Source organism: Bombyx mandarina, chromosome 04 (assembly GCF_030267445.1).
Source record: "Bombyx mandarina strain Sakado chromosome 04, ASM3026744v2".
NCBI lineage: Eukaryota > Metazoa > Arthropoda > Insecta > Lepidoptera > Bombycidae > Bombyx > Bombyx mandarina.
Window position 1 is genome coordinate 14,799,607 of NC_143211.1, and position 18,703 is coordinate 14,818,309.

Genomic DNA, 18,703 nt, shown 5'->3' on the forward strand with positions numbered 1-18,703 from the left:
AATTATGTTTACCCCATTCAAATAGCTGAAGAAGTTTTTAAACATTATATTTTTTGGAACGAAGTTCCTTAAGGGACGATGCGGAGGGTTACCCTAACCGGTAAAAAACGTCCGTAACGTAAGATTTTTATAAGTAATGCACACAGTGTACGACTTAACTTTGTAATAACGTACAAAAAATAACATATTCTTTTATCATTCATTGACCACGATCTCAGAGCGTTCGTTTGCGCAATACACTAACTCTTACGCAAACAACCGTGAATGAAGTGTACCACAATAAGTTCGCACGTTACCGAATGACCGTGGGTTGTTGCGAAACCTCCAGTTTTATTTTCTTTATACCTCGAATAGAACTTAAAATTAATATTTTTATAATAAGGGACTTCGTTCCTATGCGGTGTCCCACGACACCACACATCTTTTTTTTTTCCAAATTTTAAAGTTTACGTGGCTGTAAAGTTGCTATAATGTCGCTTAACCCAAATAGACCTTCGATATGTTAAGGCTAAGCGTCTTCAGTAATGAAGTCTTAAATCTTCGATACTCGAGTGTTGTTTGTATAGAAAATTGTATTATGAATGCATTAACACGTCAAGGAGCGTGACGGATCCAACTCCGAGACATTATCGCGGCTGCGTAAATATACTAGGGTTGACACTGACGAGTTTCTTCTGGTGCTTTTATTGCATTGTATCGGCCATAGAACGCATGACTGGTTCACAGCAAAATAGGCATTATGGTGGTATCCTTGTGGTATACAATACGGTCGGTTCGTAGATAAACCTTGAGAACTAGATTTTTTTACTGGTGGTAGGACCTCTTGTGAGTCCGCGCGGGTAGGTACCTCCACCCTGCCTATTTCTGCCGTGAAGCAGTAATGTGTTTCGGTTTGAAGGCTGGGATAGTCGTTGTAACTATACTTGAGACCTTAGAACTTATAACTCAGGGTGAGTGGCGCATTTACGTTGTAGATGTCTATGGGCTCCAATAACCACTTAACACCAGATGGGTTGTGAAGCTCGTACTCCCATCTAAGCGATAATAAAAAATAGAACTATTTTTTCCTTGTATCCTTAATTTATCAAGTAGTCACATATCTACAAGTTCATCAGGTTTTTGTTTTGAATAGATTTATTTAGGGATTCAAGTTGAAAAATACCTGACATGGATTTAACCTTACGTTAATTAATGGTCAGTCTAGACGTAGCACAGTAATTAGATATTTTTATTTAGTGCTTAGTGTATGAGTAGACGAGCACACAGCCCACCTGGTTTTAAGTGGTTAGTGAAGACCATAGAGATCCACAACGTAAATGCCGCCACCCATCTTGAAACATGAATTCCAGTCTTTCATTCAGTCCATTTCAGTCGTCTTTTCCATGAATCTCAGTTTTATAGTACAATGACTGCCCCATTCTTCAAACCGAAACGCTTTACTGCTTTCCGGCAGACATAGAGAGTGGTGGAACCTACCCGAGTGGGCTCACAATACGGCCCGTGCAATTTGACATTTGGAAAGCACATTAAAATTAAGTATATTACTTGTTTTAATCATGAAAGCTTTTTGTGGAGTTCCGTTGTCGTTTTAACTTTAATTTGACAGCCCTGATCCCACTCATCGATCCGGGGACTTTGCACTTTCCCGGAAGATTACGAGCAGAGCTATTCATGTAATTTAAGTATTTTTTTTGCGTGTAATTTTCTTGAACGTTGCTACAGCAAGGTTTTACTTTGCGCCAGTGAAAACATAAAGAAAGTTCTTTCAGAAATGATCAAATTTAGATTTTATATTGAAAGCAGGGCTTTTGTAGTAATTGAGTGATTAGCAGTGCCACCCATAGAATCACAAAACATCAAAACCGACGCCCATTCTGATAAAAATTACATCAAAGCCTCAATTGTGTTGTATAAACAGTAGGATTTGTTCCGAATCAGTTGTCTTATATCCATACTACAACATTATGTTCCGTAATGTATTCTATGATACAATAGATTTAAGAAACTTTCACCAATAAAATTATCTATAAAAATACAGACGGACTTCAATGGTTTTTAATATCAAATAATTAAAAGCTGATGTGTTTGTAATTGTGTGCAAGATTTGTACGTTAGTATTTAGAAATATACTCCTGCTACAGTGTGAATTTATTTTACTTTAAACTCTAATCACCCCGGCTATTCCCAAAATATTAGAACGAAGTCCCAATATACATTTCGCATACATTCGATTAACTTCCACGGTGAAGGAAAAACATCGTCACAAATAAAAATCAAACCCGCAAAATTATACTTTGCCTAATTACTGGTGGAAGGATTTTTGTGAGTCCGCGCGGGTAGGTACCACCGCCCTGCCTATTTTCTGCCGTGAGCGGGTAATGCGTTTCGGTTTGAAGGGTGGAATAGCCGTTGTAACTATACTTGAGACCTTAGAACGTATATCTCAAGGCGGGTGGTGCATTTACGTCGTAGATGTCTATGGGCTCCAGTAACCACTTATTACCAGGTGGGCTGTGACCTCGTCCACCCATCTAATGATGAAAACTAAAAAAAAATATCAAGAAGCATTGGGTAGTTCATTTTACGATTAAAAATTATTTAACGAAATAAATAAGAAATACATGTCGATCAGTCATGACCTTATTCATGAAAACGATTTAATTGCGAACAAATATTCTCATATTAATGTCCCCTCTTCATCGATAACAAACAAAAAACATCCTACAAACAACCCTCTCACAATATTCATTAGATTGAAATTGCTGTGAAAATAAATTTAAAAAATCTCTGACCTATCGGAAAGCAATTACAAATAGCCAATTAACTTTATAACAGGTCGGTTAATTAATAACTGTAATTAAGTAATGAAAACAGCACTGGAATGGGTTTTGCGATTGATTACTAGTGAGTGTATAACAGTAATGTTATCTCAAATACGACTTCTACTATGTTGTGTAAGTTTTAAATATAATACAAATAATATGTTATTTGCTTTATTCTCTTTTAACTATTTAAATTATTTATTTAATATTTGGGTTAATCTTTTAAGAGATTTTATCATAAAAATGGTATCGTAAAATTTTAATTGTACATTAGAAGTTATTACGAACTTTAAATGTGATAACATTAGTAAAGCTCTAGGCGTTTATATCCAACCTTATCCCCCCTCTAAAGCCGATACCTGAATTTCACTGTAAACTATTTCTATATGGAAGAAGCGGAATACTGGAATGACATGAATCGATATTTTCTACAATGCGCACTTATCTGAACGACGATATCTTTGTATATGTTAATACGTCATAGCACTCTTAAGCCCACTGAGGTGCTCGCTGGATCTTCTCAGTGGGTCGCGTTACCGATCCGGGGGTAGATTCTGCGAAGCACGGCTCTTGAGAGGTTTCGTGTTAGCAACGTCGTTAGGCTTGAGCCTCGTGAGCTCACCTACTAGTTAAGGTTACGCTGAAATAGCCTCCCAAGGCTATCAGCTTAGGAAGGAAAAAAAAGCACGCTTATAAAAGTACTGTGAGCGATTTTTTGAGATGACGAGCAGAGTATAATAAAATCATTTTTTATTACTTCTAGTTGTACATAAGGTTTATTGATATGTGAGTGACTACAGTTGAATGCTAAGGTGATATGAGGTAAACCCGCACGCGGTAGTCAAAGGGCTAATCGCCATCACGAATAGGTTAATAATCCACACTACAGTTTACTTTACTTTGTCTTTTTCAGTGCATTTTGATGGTCGCGGCAAAGTCTACGGAGACAGAGGAAACGGGAGATTTAGGTGATAGCTATGATAAAGCGCTATAGTAGTGTTTTGTTCAGTTTCCGCAAGCTGTCTTACGTCATACGTCTGTAAAACAATTTTTATAAAGAAAATACTCTAAATATATAAGGGATCAACGTATATAAAGGCCGGTTTCGATCAATGTAAATAGAAAAATAAAGTAACATAGCATTTTCCTGGAATTTCGTGAGTGGTATAAATAAATTAATATCACAGCTTAATGTCACGTTGTTTTGCTGTCATTAAATTATTACTGACATTTCGAGAAATTATTCGAAGCGAAATTCATTAAGTATGTAAGATGAAGAAAGAGCCTGCCGCCTAATACGGAGTATTTGATCCATAGTTCTTGTTTTAATAATAAGCTATATCAAGAAAAACATAGACATAGATCGGATGTACTCGATATTCCAGTATAAAGAAATCTATATATTATTATTATTATATCGTTAAGTTTATGGAATGAAACTTTAGGGTAGCTAAGCAAGCATAAAATAACAATTTGGATCATTTGAAATGCGAACAGAGACTCTAATGATAGTGTATTTATACAATTTGAACACATTTTAATTATTTTCAGAAACACTGTTGGACATAATTCCGAGTGATGATAGTTCTTCAGAATCAGAAGCGAAGAGTCGAGGTAATGACAAGACGATACAAATCCAAAGGAAATTAATGTACCATTAAATGTCGGACGCTTATTATTTCTAACGCTTTTAATACTTTTGCGTTAACGTGGTTACGGACGACACAGCTGTTATTTGTCCACAATAATGTGCCGTGAAACAATTTTTTTGATTAAGAATTCATATTCAATATTAGTTTTATTTATGTCTGCGACCCGTAAAACGAAAATAATTATATACGTATTTGCTTTTTTATGTTTCAGAACTAAAAAAATACTACGATCATTTATGTGAGTTGTCTTGAATTAAAAACGTTTCCGTGAAAAGCGCTGCATTTTTTGTTCAAGAACATTTTGTTCTTAGCACTTCTGATGATACGTTTTATTATTATTATACATACTTCATTATTTTTATACATACTTTTATTATTACCTTGCAGCAAAAATGGACGAGAAACATTACAAGAAGAGTTTGCGTAAGTAGTGAAGCGACTTTTTAGTTGTTGTTTTGCTTCGAAGTAGTCATACGAGAATCCGATTTTAAAGGTGAAATGGCAGCATTAAAAAGAATTGAACTTGAACCTGAACACTCAATGTGAGTGATGGCGTTCACATGTGATCTCTGCGAGTTTCAATCTCTGGCTTCTCTTCGGCTGTTCACTATCGACTTTGGTTTGATTTGATTCGAAATTGGTTATACCCTCATGAATACCATCGCAAGCCGAACTTCAATGTTTCGTACATTTTTCAGTTTTTTGTGGTCATGGATTGACTGACTGACGTAATAATATTCTGTTATTATGAAATTTTAAAATACCGCTTTTTATTTTCTCATTTTAACACATTTATTTCATATTCTTTTCTAGAAAAACAACTCAGTCAAGAAGGTATGTACGTGTTCGTAAGGCTATTTCTCGCTCACTAAAACAATATGTTATTACATAAATACTATATTATTACTATAGTATGTATGAATAATATATTCGATCAAAATACACTGAACATATTATAATGTTATTAAAAACGAATTAAAAATTAATTGACTACCAACGTCATCTTTGTTATGAATGGTTTTTGTTTTTCTTTTACGCGCAGAGCTAACTTTGTGCGACAATACTAACTTAAATTTATTTTCAGATCAAGATCGCGTGGATTTCTTCAGCGATCTATTGAAGAACGTGAAGAAACTCAATGCTAAAGACATACCAGCTGCGTTTGGTGCTAATTAATAAACTGTTGATTGTTTAAGTCACGGTTCGTTATTTTAGTAAATAAGAGTTTGTTAGTCGTCTTGACTGTGCCTCTGATATTGTTGATGTCCACTCACGTAACTCACCCCAAGGTGGGCCATATGTTCTATTTCCTATTGATGAAATAATACGTGAGAATTTGGATTAACTCATTAAAAATATTTATTACAATATTAATCACAGAGCGTTACATTGATCGTTACTTGATGTAGAACCAGAGAGAATGTAGACCAAGGAATTTATTGTAATGTCGACGGGCGGTCAGGCAGCAAACGAATGTACGGCAACTTTGCTATTTCAATTTGTGTTCTCATATTTAAGCACTTATTGTACCAAAAGAAAAAAAATACGTTTTATCCTCCCAAACGATCATAATATTATCTAACTTCTTCGCCTCAACAATAGGCAGGGTGATGGTTTTGGGTTACAATACGTCCTACCATAATTGCTAGTTGAATAGTAGTAAACTACCATCAAAGAGGAGTCGGCATAAAAGGGAGTCAACGTGAAAATTGATTAATCATCGGGTACAATTTAGACACAGTCCTAAACTAGGACCCCCTGTATTACGAGAATTAGATACTGAAAAATATAGGTATATTAACCACTCAGATAAAGACTAAACAAACTTATTAGACCCATGTTTATCTGGTGTGGGAATTAGTCAGTGGTTCTAATTACTGCATCACCGAGTTAGCTTAAAGAAAAATCTCTCAACATCACGGTTTGATATTAAAGGCATCATAAATACAAAATTAATTCAGTCGTTCTGTAACCACGAAGACTTTATTGGAAAAACAACTAAACCGTAGTGTATATATACTAAAGCAAACAAAAGATTATGTATGCTATGATGATCTTTGAAAATATATAAACGACTTCTGAATTCCTTAGAATATCCTATGTTGTTTGGTGTGAAAACTTGAACAAACCAGTGCATGAACTTGAATTAGGTATACATAATGAAGCCCCACAGGATAGAGTGGAAAAGTAAAACAAGAAATAGTTATTATATAAAGTGCTCGTTTTTTTGTACCCAACTCCAAATTTAGTTTTAAGACTTTTGAAACTTCGAATAGGCTAAGTTTAAGAGACCTTAGAAATTTCAATGCAGAGTTTACTTTAATCTTTTCAAAGATTCGCCTTAAAGTAAGTCGGATGCAAGTTTTTTAACCTGAAAGGTTCCCATTGAAAACTTATATTTTTCTTGGCTTCAGTTGTTTTTTTCTCTGAAATGGCCAATGTTCTTTTCTATGTGCTTAATAAATATATATATCATTATCATTATCATCATTAGCAGCAGCTTGTAGCAGTCCATTGCTGGACATAGGCAATTGGAGATACCTATATATATGTAGGGAATATATAACTATATATATGAAGAGAATTTGTGTCCACCGTGTACCGTGTGATCTAGAGAGAGTGAAAAATTAATTGGCTCATCTAAAAGGCAATAAAACTAATTAATCCTAGATAAAACGTTTCTTTAAACAATATCTTGAGTTATAACAAAAAAAGTTTCTACAATACAAAAGGCTGAAAATTAATAACCTTAAAATATTTAAAGAATAAAAAAGCCAAAATAGAGGCCTACTCATGTGAGCAGAATTCGCCAGTTTCTTAATCAAACTGACAGTGAAGTCTAAGAGAAAAACAATATCACGTGGAACTAAAATTTAAGTTTATCATTAAATCGAGCACTGGCTTAATTACGGTCCGCTTTCAAAGCGCAGCTTTTTCAGTAGCTTTTGAATGTACAAAATTAATTTCGACTCGAACGCCGTTTGGTCTGTGACGTTCGCATTAAGTCATAAAAGACGTCCTGACTTCACATATGAAGTTTAATTTAGGAATATTTCAAAGTGAAACTAAAACTATTTTGAAATAACTTAGAACAGTTCGAGTTAACTATATACGAGTAGTACTCGTAGTGGGAAGATAGTTAATTGCAATTCGAAATGAAATTCATCATCGTCCAAACTAGTACAAATATAAACCCTTTGCAGGCGTCGTCGTGGCCTAAAGGATAAGATGTCCGGTGCATTCGTATATAGCGATGCAACGGTGTTCGAATCCCGCAGGCGGGTACGAATTTTTCTAATTAAATACGTACTTAGCAATTGTTCACGATTGACTTCCACGGTGAAGGAATAACATCGTGTAATAAAAATCAAACCCGCAAAATTATAATTTGCTTAATTACTGGTGGTAGGACCTCTTATGAGTCAGCGCGGGTAGGTACCAGCACCCTGCCTATTTTTGCCGTGAAGCAGTAATGCGTTTCGGTTTGAAGGGTGGAGCAGCCGTTGTAACTATACTGAGACCTTAGAACTTATATCTCAAGGTGTGTGGCGCATTTACGTTGTAGGTGGGCTGTGAGCTCGTCCACATATGTGGGCAATAAAGAAAAAAAAGGCGTTTCAGAGGCGAATAGCCGTCGTGCGATACAGTAGATATTCCAGACTCATATTTCGAAGTGGATTGCAAAATTCACATTGAAATATCTTTGTGCTTTGTTAATGAATAGCAGGTAGGTCGTGATTTCGCTCATTATGCAATAAAAAAAAACAAAACAAAAAACCCCAAGATCCACCATCTACAATAGTTACATGTGGTTACAGGAGCTCATAGAAATCAAAGTAAGTGTCGCCACCCCCTTTGAGATACAAGTTCTAAGTCTCCGTTACTTGCTGACTTACCTTTCGTATTGAAGTTAGTTATTTACTTTGTATTGTATTTACGTTTGTTGATGTCTATGGGCTCCGGTAACCACTTTACACCTAGTTGGCCGTGAGCTCATCCAACTATTTAAGTTTTCTTTACTTATGCCGAAGGTATGCCTTACATATTAGTATAATTAATTCGGCGTGCCTAAAGTAGGATTACGGGGTACGCGGCAGGAAGCTAAGAACCGCTTGTCTCTTAATTTGCATGCAAAGCTTTGTAAGCTGATTACGTTGGAATGAATCTGTTCCTTGGATTTTTTTACTCGAATTCATATGACGTAATTTTTACTGGTAACGAGTCTTGTGAGCCCCTACATGTTTTACCAAGGTCTTGTAGCTAGAATATGGGATAACCCTATATGTTACTTGCAACAGCTTCTCGACTATGGTTGGTGAGAATGGCCTTTGATTTAGTTCAGGTATTAGTCAACGATCATGTCCAAACGCTAAGGTCTTATTGACCGTATCACTGAGCTATTTGTGATACGTACATTTATCATTACGCTTATAAATATTTAGAATTGTTAATTTGTCAACAAGTCAACGCTCTCATGTATAGGTTTTTAGGTCAGCGGGGCCAACAATGATACTATTCTACGCTGCTATTCATCACGAGATACGGATATACGACTCGGTTACATGTCGCTGTTGATGCCTTCTTTAACTTATTCGTACTAGCTATTTCTTCCTGCCAAGTTATTTCTGTCCTCCGTAGATAATTTTACTAGTGCTATAATTTTACTAGGTTTATTGTAAGTCCGTTTGGCAGGTACTATCCGGATAAGACAGACTTGTAGCAGCAACCTAAAGTAATACGCACATATTTTATGTACATCCATTTTTTCTTGGTGGCTTATTTTTACGATGCTGTTTTTACTTAGTATTGCTTTATTTAGGTGATTTGACCGATTTCTTTAAATTGGTAAAAACTTTATTAATTAGTCTTTTGAAAATACCACCAGTAAACCGAACAATGGAAAGCTTACTATTCAAAAATACCACGTGATTAGTTTTTAGTAAGAAGTATTCCATTTGGTCACGCATGGTTCCAATATTTTCCGAACAGCCAGCGTTGTGGAGGAAACGAGATTTGCGGCCAGTTACAAGACAGGTACTTTTAGTAGGGCTCTAAATATATCCTTCGGCCTTCTTTTTTTTACACAGACTGTCAACACTATCGTCGAGGCGATAGACGACAACTCTACGTCGGCCGTCTGGGTTCGGCAGCTCGACGGGCCGCCCTAGGCGGTGCCGCTGGTGTTCCGCAATACCCCGCTGTAATATATCCGTGGGCCTGCGGTCTGCCTCTAACATCTGCAGACCGTCAAGTCTTAACCACCCCGCGTGTACCCTAGACACGGATACCTCGTAAGGAGTTCGGCCCCCTGCCCGATAAAAAGGCACTTCTAGTCCTTATCACTTTTTAAATCTTCTATCTAGTATACGCACACCGCAAGTCTACGGGTCAACAGTGATCCGTCCCACATTTACGACATACAAGGTCCAGTCTTGTTGACACACACTTCAAAATTACCCGGCGAATTAAGTGCAAATAGAACGACTCTAACCTCTGTGGATCATTAGTCATTCATTCGCACAAAGGTGAAGTTGCGTTTTGTTAACACCAAAGGGACTCTTTGCCTTTTGACCTTTTGCCCCTAGCTGGACCCTTTTCAGTCCTTCACAAAAACTCTGGTATGGTTCTTGTAAGGGTTTTGTTGTAAGGGTTTTACTTCATAAAAACTGAAGACTAGTGATGAACTAAGATCGTTTTTTCGATTTCGCTAATTTGGTAGAGTGAAAGGTCATTCTTTGATCGGATTTTATTATATCTAGACCAGCTCTGGTTATTGATTTTAATGAAATTGATTTATGACAAAATTAAAGATACCGTTTTTTCTTTTGTCTTGATTTTTTTTTTATAATTCTATATCTTAATGTGTGTTTTTATTCACAGAAAGAATCACATAAATTTTAACAGAGATGTACAAAAGGTAAGCTTTAGTCAGAAATTTATTTTCTTCCAAACAAAAATAATATTAAGGAAATATAGCTCTGTAATAGGATGTGGTTATATGCACAATATAACAAAACAAAAATGTACTGTATATGGTTATACAAAGAAACATGGCATACATAAATATTATATGTAAACAAAATGAATGTTTCATCAATGTTTATCCTCCTAAACCATTCATCCGATTGTAATGAAATTTAATGTAGTGGTAGTGGATCAATCCACTCGAGTAAGTTTCTGTCATAGTACCATCAACGGACGAAAAGTGGAGCGCGTAATATTTTCATGATGTTTATATATTTCATAAAGATAGTGATAGTTTTTTTTTTTTTTTATTGCTTAGATGGATGGACGAGCTCACAGCCCACCTGGTGTTAAGTGGTTACTGGAGCCCATAGACATCTACAACGTAAATGCGCCACCCACCTCGAGATATAAGTTCTAAGGTCTCAGTATAGTTACAACGGCTACCCCACCCTTCGAACCGAAACGCATTACTGCTTCACGGCGGAAATAGGCGGGGTGGTGGTACCTACCCGTGCGGACTCACAAGAGGTCCTACCACCAGTGATTACGCAAATTATAATTTTGCGGGTTTGGTTTTTTATTACACGATGTTATTCCTTCACCGTGGAAGTCAATCGTGAACATTTGTTGAGTACGTATTTCATTAGAAAAATTGGTACCCGCCTGCGGGATTCGAACACAGGTGCATCGCTTCAACACGAATGCACCGGACGTCTTATCCTCTAGGCCACGACGACTTCAGTGGACTTACAGTGGAGTGTAATGGTTTCATTAATATGCAATAATTTAATAATAATAATAGTATATGTTCCGAATGTAGAATTCCGTGATTTCAAGTTTCTTTTGTAGATACAAATAATTGCTCATGCAAATGTGCTAGGAGTATTTGAATATTAATAAAGTATCATTTTTTATCCTTTTTTTTACGGCCTCGAGGCAGACGAGCATACGTCCTACCTGATGGTGATTGGTTACCGTCGCCCATGGACTTCAGCAATGCCAGGGGCAGAGCAACGCCGCTGCCTACCATTATGTACTCGTCTTTTGAAAAACTGTGGTTTTTGTCATTAAAAAATTAAGACATAATGAAGAAATCGTACTATGGAGATTATTTACGAATTATGCCCTTATAATTTAAAAAAATCCCAAATAGTGGTTTTGAAGTACATATTATTATAATGATAGGGTCCAATTAAACATGATCAAACTTATTTAACTTGATCTTCAAACAGATAACTGAGATTTCGAACTCATGTCTCAAAGTGTGAGAGGTGGCATCAGGTCATAATGTGTATAAGTTCCGGTTACCAATTAAAACCGGGTAACTCGTGGGACCGGTCACCCATTTAAACATTAAACATTTTGTATAAAGAAACCCTTATAATGTTCATTGTAAGTTCTTTGAGAATAAAACAATATAAAACTAGGTAAATTTGCATGCACTTCGCAACAGATTCTATTGAGTTAGTAAAAAATCACTGGAACACTCGGATAGCTGATTTATTTCTCTCTGAAAGTGCTCGTGAACTAAGATATATTTCAAGTTGATTTTGTCCCCTTTCAGATAATATTATGCCGTAGATGTTTGTCGGAAGTTTATCTAATTGAATGAATATGGCATTCTTCTTCTCAGTCGTGTCACTCTTGACAGAGTGGTCGTGATCGTCATGTAGTGTTGAAAGGGGCAGACTTGATGCGTCTCACGATGTCGCGCCATCTCTCCCTGCTCGAGGCCATTCTAGAGATGGCCGGTCCATAGAACGCCTCGTTGTACAGGGAAGCGTTGATGGTACAAGACCGCGAGGGAGGCTACCAATGCGGTGGACCGACCAAATTAAAACTGCAGTGGGAGGTCCCCTAAATGAGTGCAGTAGAATATGGCATAGTTTCGTTAAAAAAAATACAATTATTAGAAAAGAATAGTAATGACTGTTTATTAAAATATTTACGAGAATATGGTGGAGATGCGGAATGTAATCAATAAACAATTGTATTGTATGTAAACAATTTCGATTGCAAACCGAACGTCACTAATTCTAAATTCAAAGATTATTAATACATGAATTATTTCGTCCACACAGTACTAATATGTATTGAATATTTACTAAGATACTTGTTTTTGTATCACTGTGATTTTAATAACGTCATTCTGTAGAAAACAATTTTCGAATTTTTAGTACTTTTCTTAAACAGAAGTTTTCTTGTGATAGATATTGAGCGAGTCATTTCACAATCAGTCAAAGCACAGATGTTTTTGATAAAAAAGCTAGAATTACTATAACATTTTTCGAAATTGCCACAAAGTATTCCTATTATTTTAATACCTATTTTATTACCAAAATGTTTTTGTTTCGATTTAAACGTATATAATGTCTCTGGTACCCATAACACAGGGAATCTTAATTTGAGGCCGGATGACTGTTGGTGATGTGTTCCCATTAATTTTAAAACAAACTTGGTAATAAAAAAAAAATACGGTAAACGAGGGGGCACAAAGCGAAGAGCATCAGAGCGACGCGAGACACTTGGTATTGTGCTTTATATATTATTATATATTGTCGGGGTTCACCTTCGACAATTCGATGTTACCAGCCACGAGAATTAGGAATAAAACTTAGAACACAACAAATAATATTTCACTTGATAGTGACCGCACAATGTTTAGTTTTCTTTTTAATTATTAGACGTCAATTTTGTTATAAAATTAACAACAACAACCCGCTAAATTATAAATTACTGGTGGTAGGACCTGTTGTGAGTCCGCGCGGGTAGGCACCACCACCCTCTCTATTTCTGCCGTGAAGCAGTAATGCGTTTCAGTTTGAAGGGTGGGGCAGATGTTGTAACTATACTTGAGATATTAGAACTTATATCTCAAGGTGTGTGTCGCGTATTTACGTTGTAGATGTCTATGGGCTCCAGTAACCACTTAACACCAGGTGGGCTGTGAACTCGGGTACACAAATAAGCAATAATAAAAAAAAAATTGGGGCATTAAATAGTCGTCGTCTATAAAATTTCTATTATCCTTAAAGGAGATTGCCGATTCTTCTATGGGCCGCCGTTGCGCATTTTTTTTTTGGTATGATAGCATAAATTTTATAATATCGTACTTTCAAAGGAAATAGAAATTATCCATTTATTTTGTGGGGTTTTAGTTGTTCTTTGACTTCTTGTTCAATTTTGAGGTTATTTTTGTAACAAACCTACTAAAAAACAACCACTCCTTCCAACGATTATCAGAAACAATAGGTACAATAGTCTTTAAAAAGATTCTTGAGCGTGCAGGAATCCCGAAGACTCTACTGAACACGAACTCAACGCAATGATAAGTTATTTATTAGCACAATAAACTGACTGAGAGTCGAATCTAGATTACCGGGTTAAAGTCATCGACCATTAGACACCAACGAGACGACCGTATGAGTTATTACCGTAAATCAGTGATTCTCAACCTTTTATTTGTTGCGGCACATATTTAACGATTTTAAAATTTGGCGGCACACATTAAACGATTTTAAAATTTGGCGGCACACAAAGAAAAAGATTTAAACTATTTACTTTCTAAAACACTGCATAAAACGTTTATAAAAACCATTAAATATACGAAATAAACTAATATATGCTTTAATAATATTTAAACGTTTAAAAAGGGATTAATTACAAGCTAATAATAAAAAAAAATTATTTGATATAATTTAATAATATTAACATCATTATATATTGGTAAAATTTGGCGGCACACTTTTGAAATTTCGCGGCACACAAAAGTGCCGCGGAACAGTGGTTGAGAATCACTGCCGTAAATGCAAATTGTCTCAATGACAAAAAAAAACAACGAACAATATCTTAACGGATCACGAAAACCATTTTCAGCGAGCAGGGTAATTCGCATGCGAAAAATGTACAATTTAGATGAATTTTACGTGGAAGCGAATAGTTTCTGAATGCAATTTCGTGAAAACATTCGTTTCGGGACCTAGCCGCAACGAAAACGGTGGCACCACTATTAAGTACAGCCGCAATGCGTCCCTAGGGACGTTAACATGCAAACGGAATCTCCTACTATTTGCAGCTTTAACAGTTCTTTTTTTTATTTTTATTGCCCTTGTAGGCAGACGAGCATACGGCCCACCTGATGGTGAGTGGTTACCGTCGCCCATGGACTTCAGCAATGCCAGGGGCAGAGCCAAGCCGCTGCCTACCGAAAAAGTTCAAGTTGTTGTTGTTTATTCTTTATTATTTATTGTACACACAGTTAATATTATGACATGTCCTTCTTCAAACGAGGCTTATGGAGAGTATTAAGCGGTAGGCAGCGGCTTGGCTCTGCCCCTGGCATTGCTGAAGTCCATGAGCGACGGTAACCACTCACCATCAGGTGGGCCGTATGCTCGTATGGGCCGTACGCAGGGGCAATAAAAAATAAAAAAAATGCGATAAGATATACAAATGGCGAGCTTAACTCGACAATTGAGTTTTATACCAGCTAACCGTTCTTAACGAAGGAAAGCTTTACATGAGTGGGTAGAAGAATACAATCTAATCAATTTACAATTTACAATCATGTCTATCATAGAATGGGCAAATTAATTCACTGCCCATCTTAAATTTAATGGTCATCTCTATAATTACGTCATCAATATCAACGCCCAAATAAGTATAACTTCGAAGGTGCCTCTACTGGTTTCAAACGGGTAGGTACCATCACCCTGCCCATTTCTTCTGTGAAGCAGTAATACGCTTCGGTTTGTACTGTTAAACTCAGACTGAACTTGAAACTGAGACTCTTTGGGCTCCTGTGATCACTTAATACCAGGTGGGCCGTGAGCTCGTCCACCCATCTAAACAGTTAAAGCGTCGAAATGTTTAGTACCATCTATATATATAAAAATAAATTGCTGTTCGTTAGTCTCGCTAAAACTCGAGAGTGGCTGAACCGATTTGGCTAATTTTGATCTTGAATTATTTGTAGAAGTCCAGAGAAGGTTTAAAATGTGAATAACTATGAAAATGCTCGGAATTAAATAAAAATAACATTTTTGTTTTTCCTCTGACGTGTCCCCCGTCGGACGGATTCCTTTTGTGGTCTTTTATTTATCGATCACTACGAAGTCTGCCGGGTCAGCTAGTTAATAAATAAAATAGCCATTGTACTCCTATTTCATTTGCAAAATTGTGTCAAGTGGTTTTAGTTCCACTATTACATACCGGTTACAGAGTAGTGATAGTGTTAAGTGAAGGATACCAGGATTCTGTATCTTTTCAATAATATGAATTTTATACCGTTGCATTAATTAAATTAATTCTAAAGAAATTTATTAGGCTAAATACATATCTAAGCGATATGAACGAAACAAAATTTGAGCTTTTGGCCATGCCAATACATACTATGAATCTTTATGAACAAACATTTATCAAGTTAAATTGTGTAAAAGATACTGGATTTAAAAGGCATTATACAGAATAAAAAGAAACACCAATATTAAGCCAAGAAAAATATCGTAATTTTTTTTATAGAAATAATAATTCTGAATGGAAACAACTAGTAGTGGTTATTCCTAGAAGATTATCCTTCGTGATAACCGCATTTCGTGATTTTAGGCTTTAGTTCCGCAAGCATTCACGATCGACCTTAAAGTTTTCAGTCACGAATCTTTCCCAAAGACTTTTGTCTTATGAAATAAATCGATCTCCAAAATTTTGGATTTCTGCACCTAATGTTTCCCTTAAACTAACTACCACTTTCTAATATTCCAGAGAATTATATGTATTTGGAAAAATAAATTGTTATTAAAATGAAATGTTTTTAGATCTATTGAGAGACAAAATTCGTTTACTTGGTGGTAGGACCTCTTGTGAGTCCGCGCGGGTGGGTACCACCGCCCTGCCTGTTTCTGCCGTGAAGCAGTAATGCGTTTCGGTTTGAAGGGTGGGGCAGCCGTTGTAACTATACTGAGATCTTAGAACTTATATCTTAAGGTGGGTGGCGCATTTACGTTGTAGATGTCCATGGGCTCCAGTAACCACTTAACACCAGGTGGGCTGTGAGCCCGTCCACCCATCAAAGAAATAAAAAAAAAGCTTAATGCAAAATTTTCGTTCCGTTATTAGAATTAATTATTAAGAATAATAGCAATGAGTAACAATGTCTTCAAATACCAATTCACGTTAATAATGTAGTATTAGGTTCATGTTGAATCCAATTCTGCTTCATAACAATGGAAATAGCTGAATGGCCGCGTCGAGTAATCTGTGCGATTTGCCACAGGGATCGAGTTAGGGCCTCATTATTTTCTATTGTTCAATTATACAATGGGTGCAATGATAGCGTAGGTAATAATAAATAATTATTTCCTTGCAAATGTTGTTTGGGATGAAATTTTAGATATGGTCGTATCGCAAGCTATTAATACGAATTGAAGTTGATTTAACATCCATAGGTACTTATTTTAATTAGCTAACACAAGCTTCACGTTGGAGGTCTGTGGTTTTTGTTCGATAAATGCTTAACGACAGGCGACCCATGTCGTTCCTCAGGCCGTGACCTTCAGTAACATTAACAATATTAGCCCACAAAGTTTCACTGTTGAACATAGGTCTCCCCCAAAATCACTACATCACCAGTCCTGTGTTGCTCACATCCAGCAGATTCGCACGATCTTCAGCAGGCCGTAGGTCCAATTAGTGGAAAATCTATCCACGCCCCGCTCCACTAGTACATACTGCAATGATCTATACACATAAATAAAATTGGAGTTTGTTTGTAATATTGAAATAACCGCTTTTTACTACATGCATATGAATATATATACATACACCAAAATAACATTTTTTACAATTTTTGTCTGTCTGTCTGTTTGTTCCGACTAATCTCTGGAACGGCTGGACCGATTTTGACGGGACTTTCACTAATAGATAGCTGATGATATAAGGAGTAACTTAGGCAACTTTTTTTAGACTAGCTTCGCCCCGAGGTTTCACCCGCGGTGCGACAATAACCGCGGTTAACATCGCGGGACTCAGCTATTTTAATAATAAAATTTAATGTTTCCGAAGCGAAGCGAGGGCGGGTCGCTAGTAATCAATACAATATCAATCAATATAATACGAGTTAATATCACTTACTCGATGCGAAAACGAATCGAATCGTGAACGAGAATCGAATTTCCTTTATTCGACGACCCTGTTACGCGATACTTTGCCTCATAATTCTGCTCCGTTTTTATTTGTATTCATTATTTTCACTCAACAAAGCTTAAGTTGCAGATTGCTATGTACTTGATAGTCATGGGTATTCGAAATAATTCACGGCGTTACTTAGAACGATGGACATCACTAAACATGCTGAAGCTTATAGATTTTTAAGCTTTATCAATGTGTCAATCTCTACGATAGTAACTATGCAGCTGTATCTTTTCTTAAATTAATTATAAGCTACTCAATTTCATTTTAACCTTCAGTTTATGTGAGGATCATTTAGTGAAGTGGATGTACGTGGAACGAATTAGACTTTTCCTGAGTCAACAAAATTATTAAAAATGTTTCTTTCAAGTTTTGTATATGTATAATCTATAATAGAGGTCTAGTCTATAGGAGAGGCAGTTGCTATTGCTAACACTATTAAAGAATGAACTGTTTTGATTAAAGAATGAACTATATTACTTGAGTCATGAAGTGCTACTACAGGCAAGATTCCGTTAATTGGAGTGCACTTAGCCAAGTCAAGGTAGCTTGCTAGTAGGAGCAAAATTATCTTGTTTAATGAAATTCTTAAAGAAATTGGCTTAAGTACAAATTAATAAAGAAAGTGACGTAAAAAAGAAGATATTTTATGACTTTGATGTATATTTTTGTCCCTTAATGTTTTTACTACAAATATAAAAATTGTTTTTAGAAAATAAAGTCTAAAAGTAGTCACTTTGAGACGGCTTGAATAAAAATGAATTTCAAGGCTCACATGCATAGCAATCATTGGTCCCGAAATCAGATAAACCATTTTTAAAGTACAAGTTACATTATATTTCAATATTACTAACGTGTTAAAAGAGATCTGAAGATAGACAGAATAACCGTCAATATTTTAATAAAATAAAATTAATATCAACATAATCCCAATATGAAAGTAATTTGCTGAAATCGGAGACAAACGGAGCTTGGTTTGTTCAGTGGAAACATCTTTTTATTTTAGTAAGATAATAATAACACGTTCTAGTTTTCCGCGTAAATGCTTTTCGGCTCTGTCCTAGATGGATAGAACGA

The 18,703-nt window shown here is 36.0% G+C and overlaps 2 protein-coding genes across 12 annotated transcripts in view; one reads left to right on the plus strand and one right to left on the minus strand.

Moving 5' to 3' along the window:
• The window catches only part of Pde1c (Phosphodiesterase 1c), a 474,080-nt gene that overhangs the window by 90,610 nt on the left and 364,767 nt on the right, over positions 1-18,703 (minus strand). The gene's annotated exons all lie outside the window — the stretch shown is intronic.
• On the plus strand, positions 2,716-5,673 carry LOC149503194 (uncharacterized). The gene is made up of 6 exons (XM_089727143.1): positions 2,716-2,954; positions 3,736-3,790; positions 4,374-4,436; positions 4,862-4,897; positions 5,288-5,308; positions 5,559-5,673. Exons 1-6 carry the CDS (start codon positions 2,865-2,867, stop codon positions 5,648-5,650), a joined length of 357 nt encoding a protein of 118 aa, XP_089583269.1. The 5' UTR covers positions 2,716-2,864; the 3' UTR covers positions 5,651-5,673.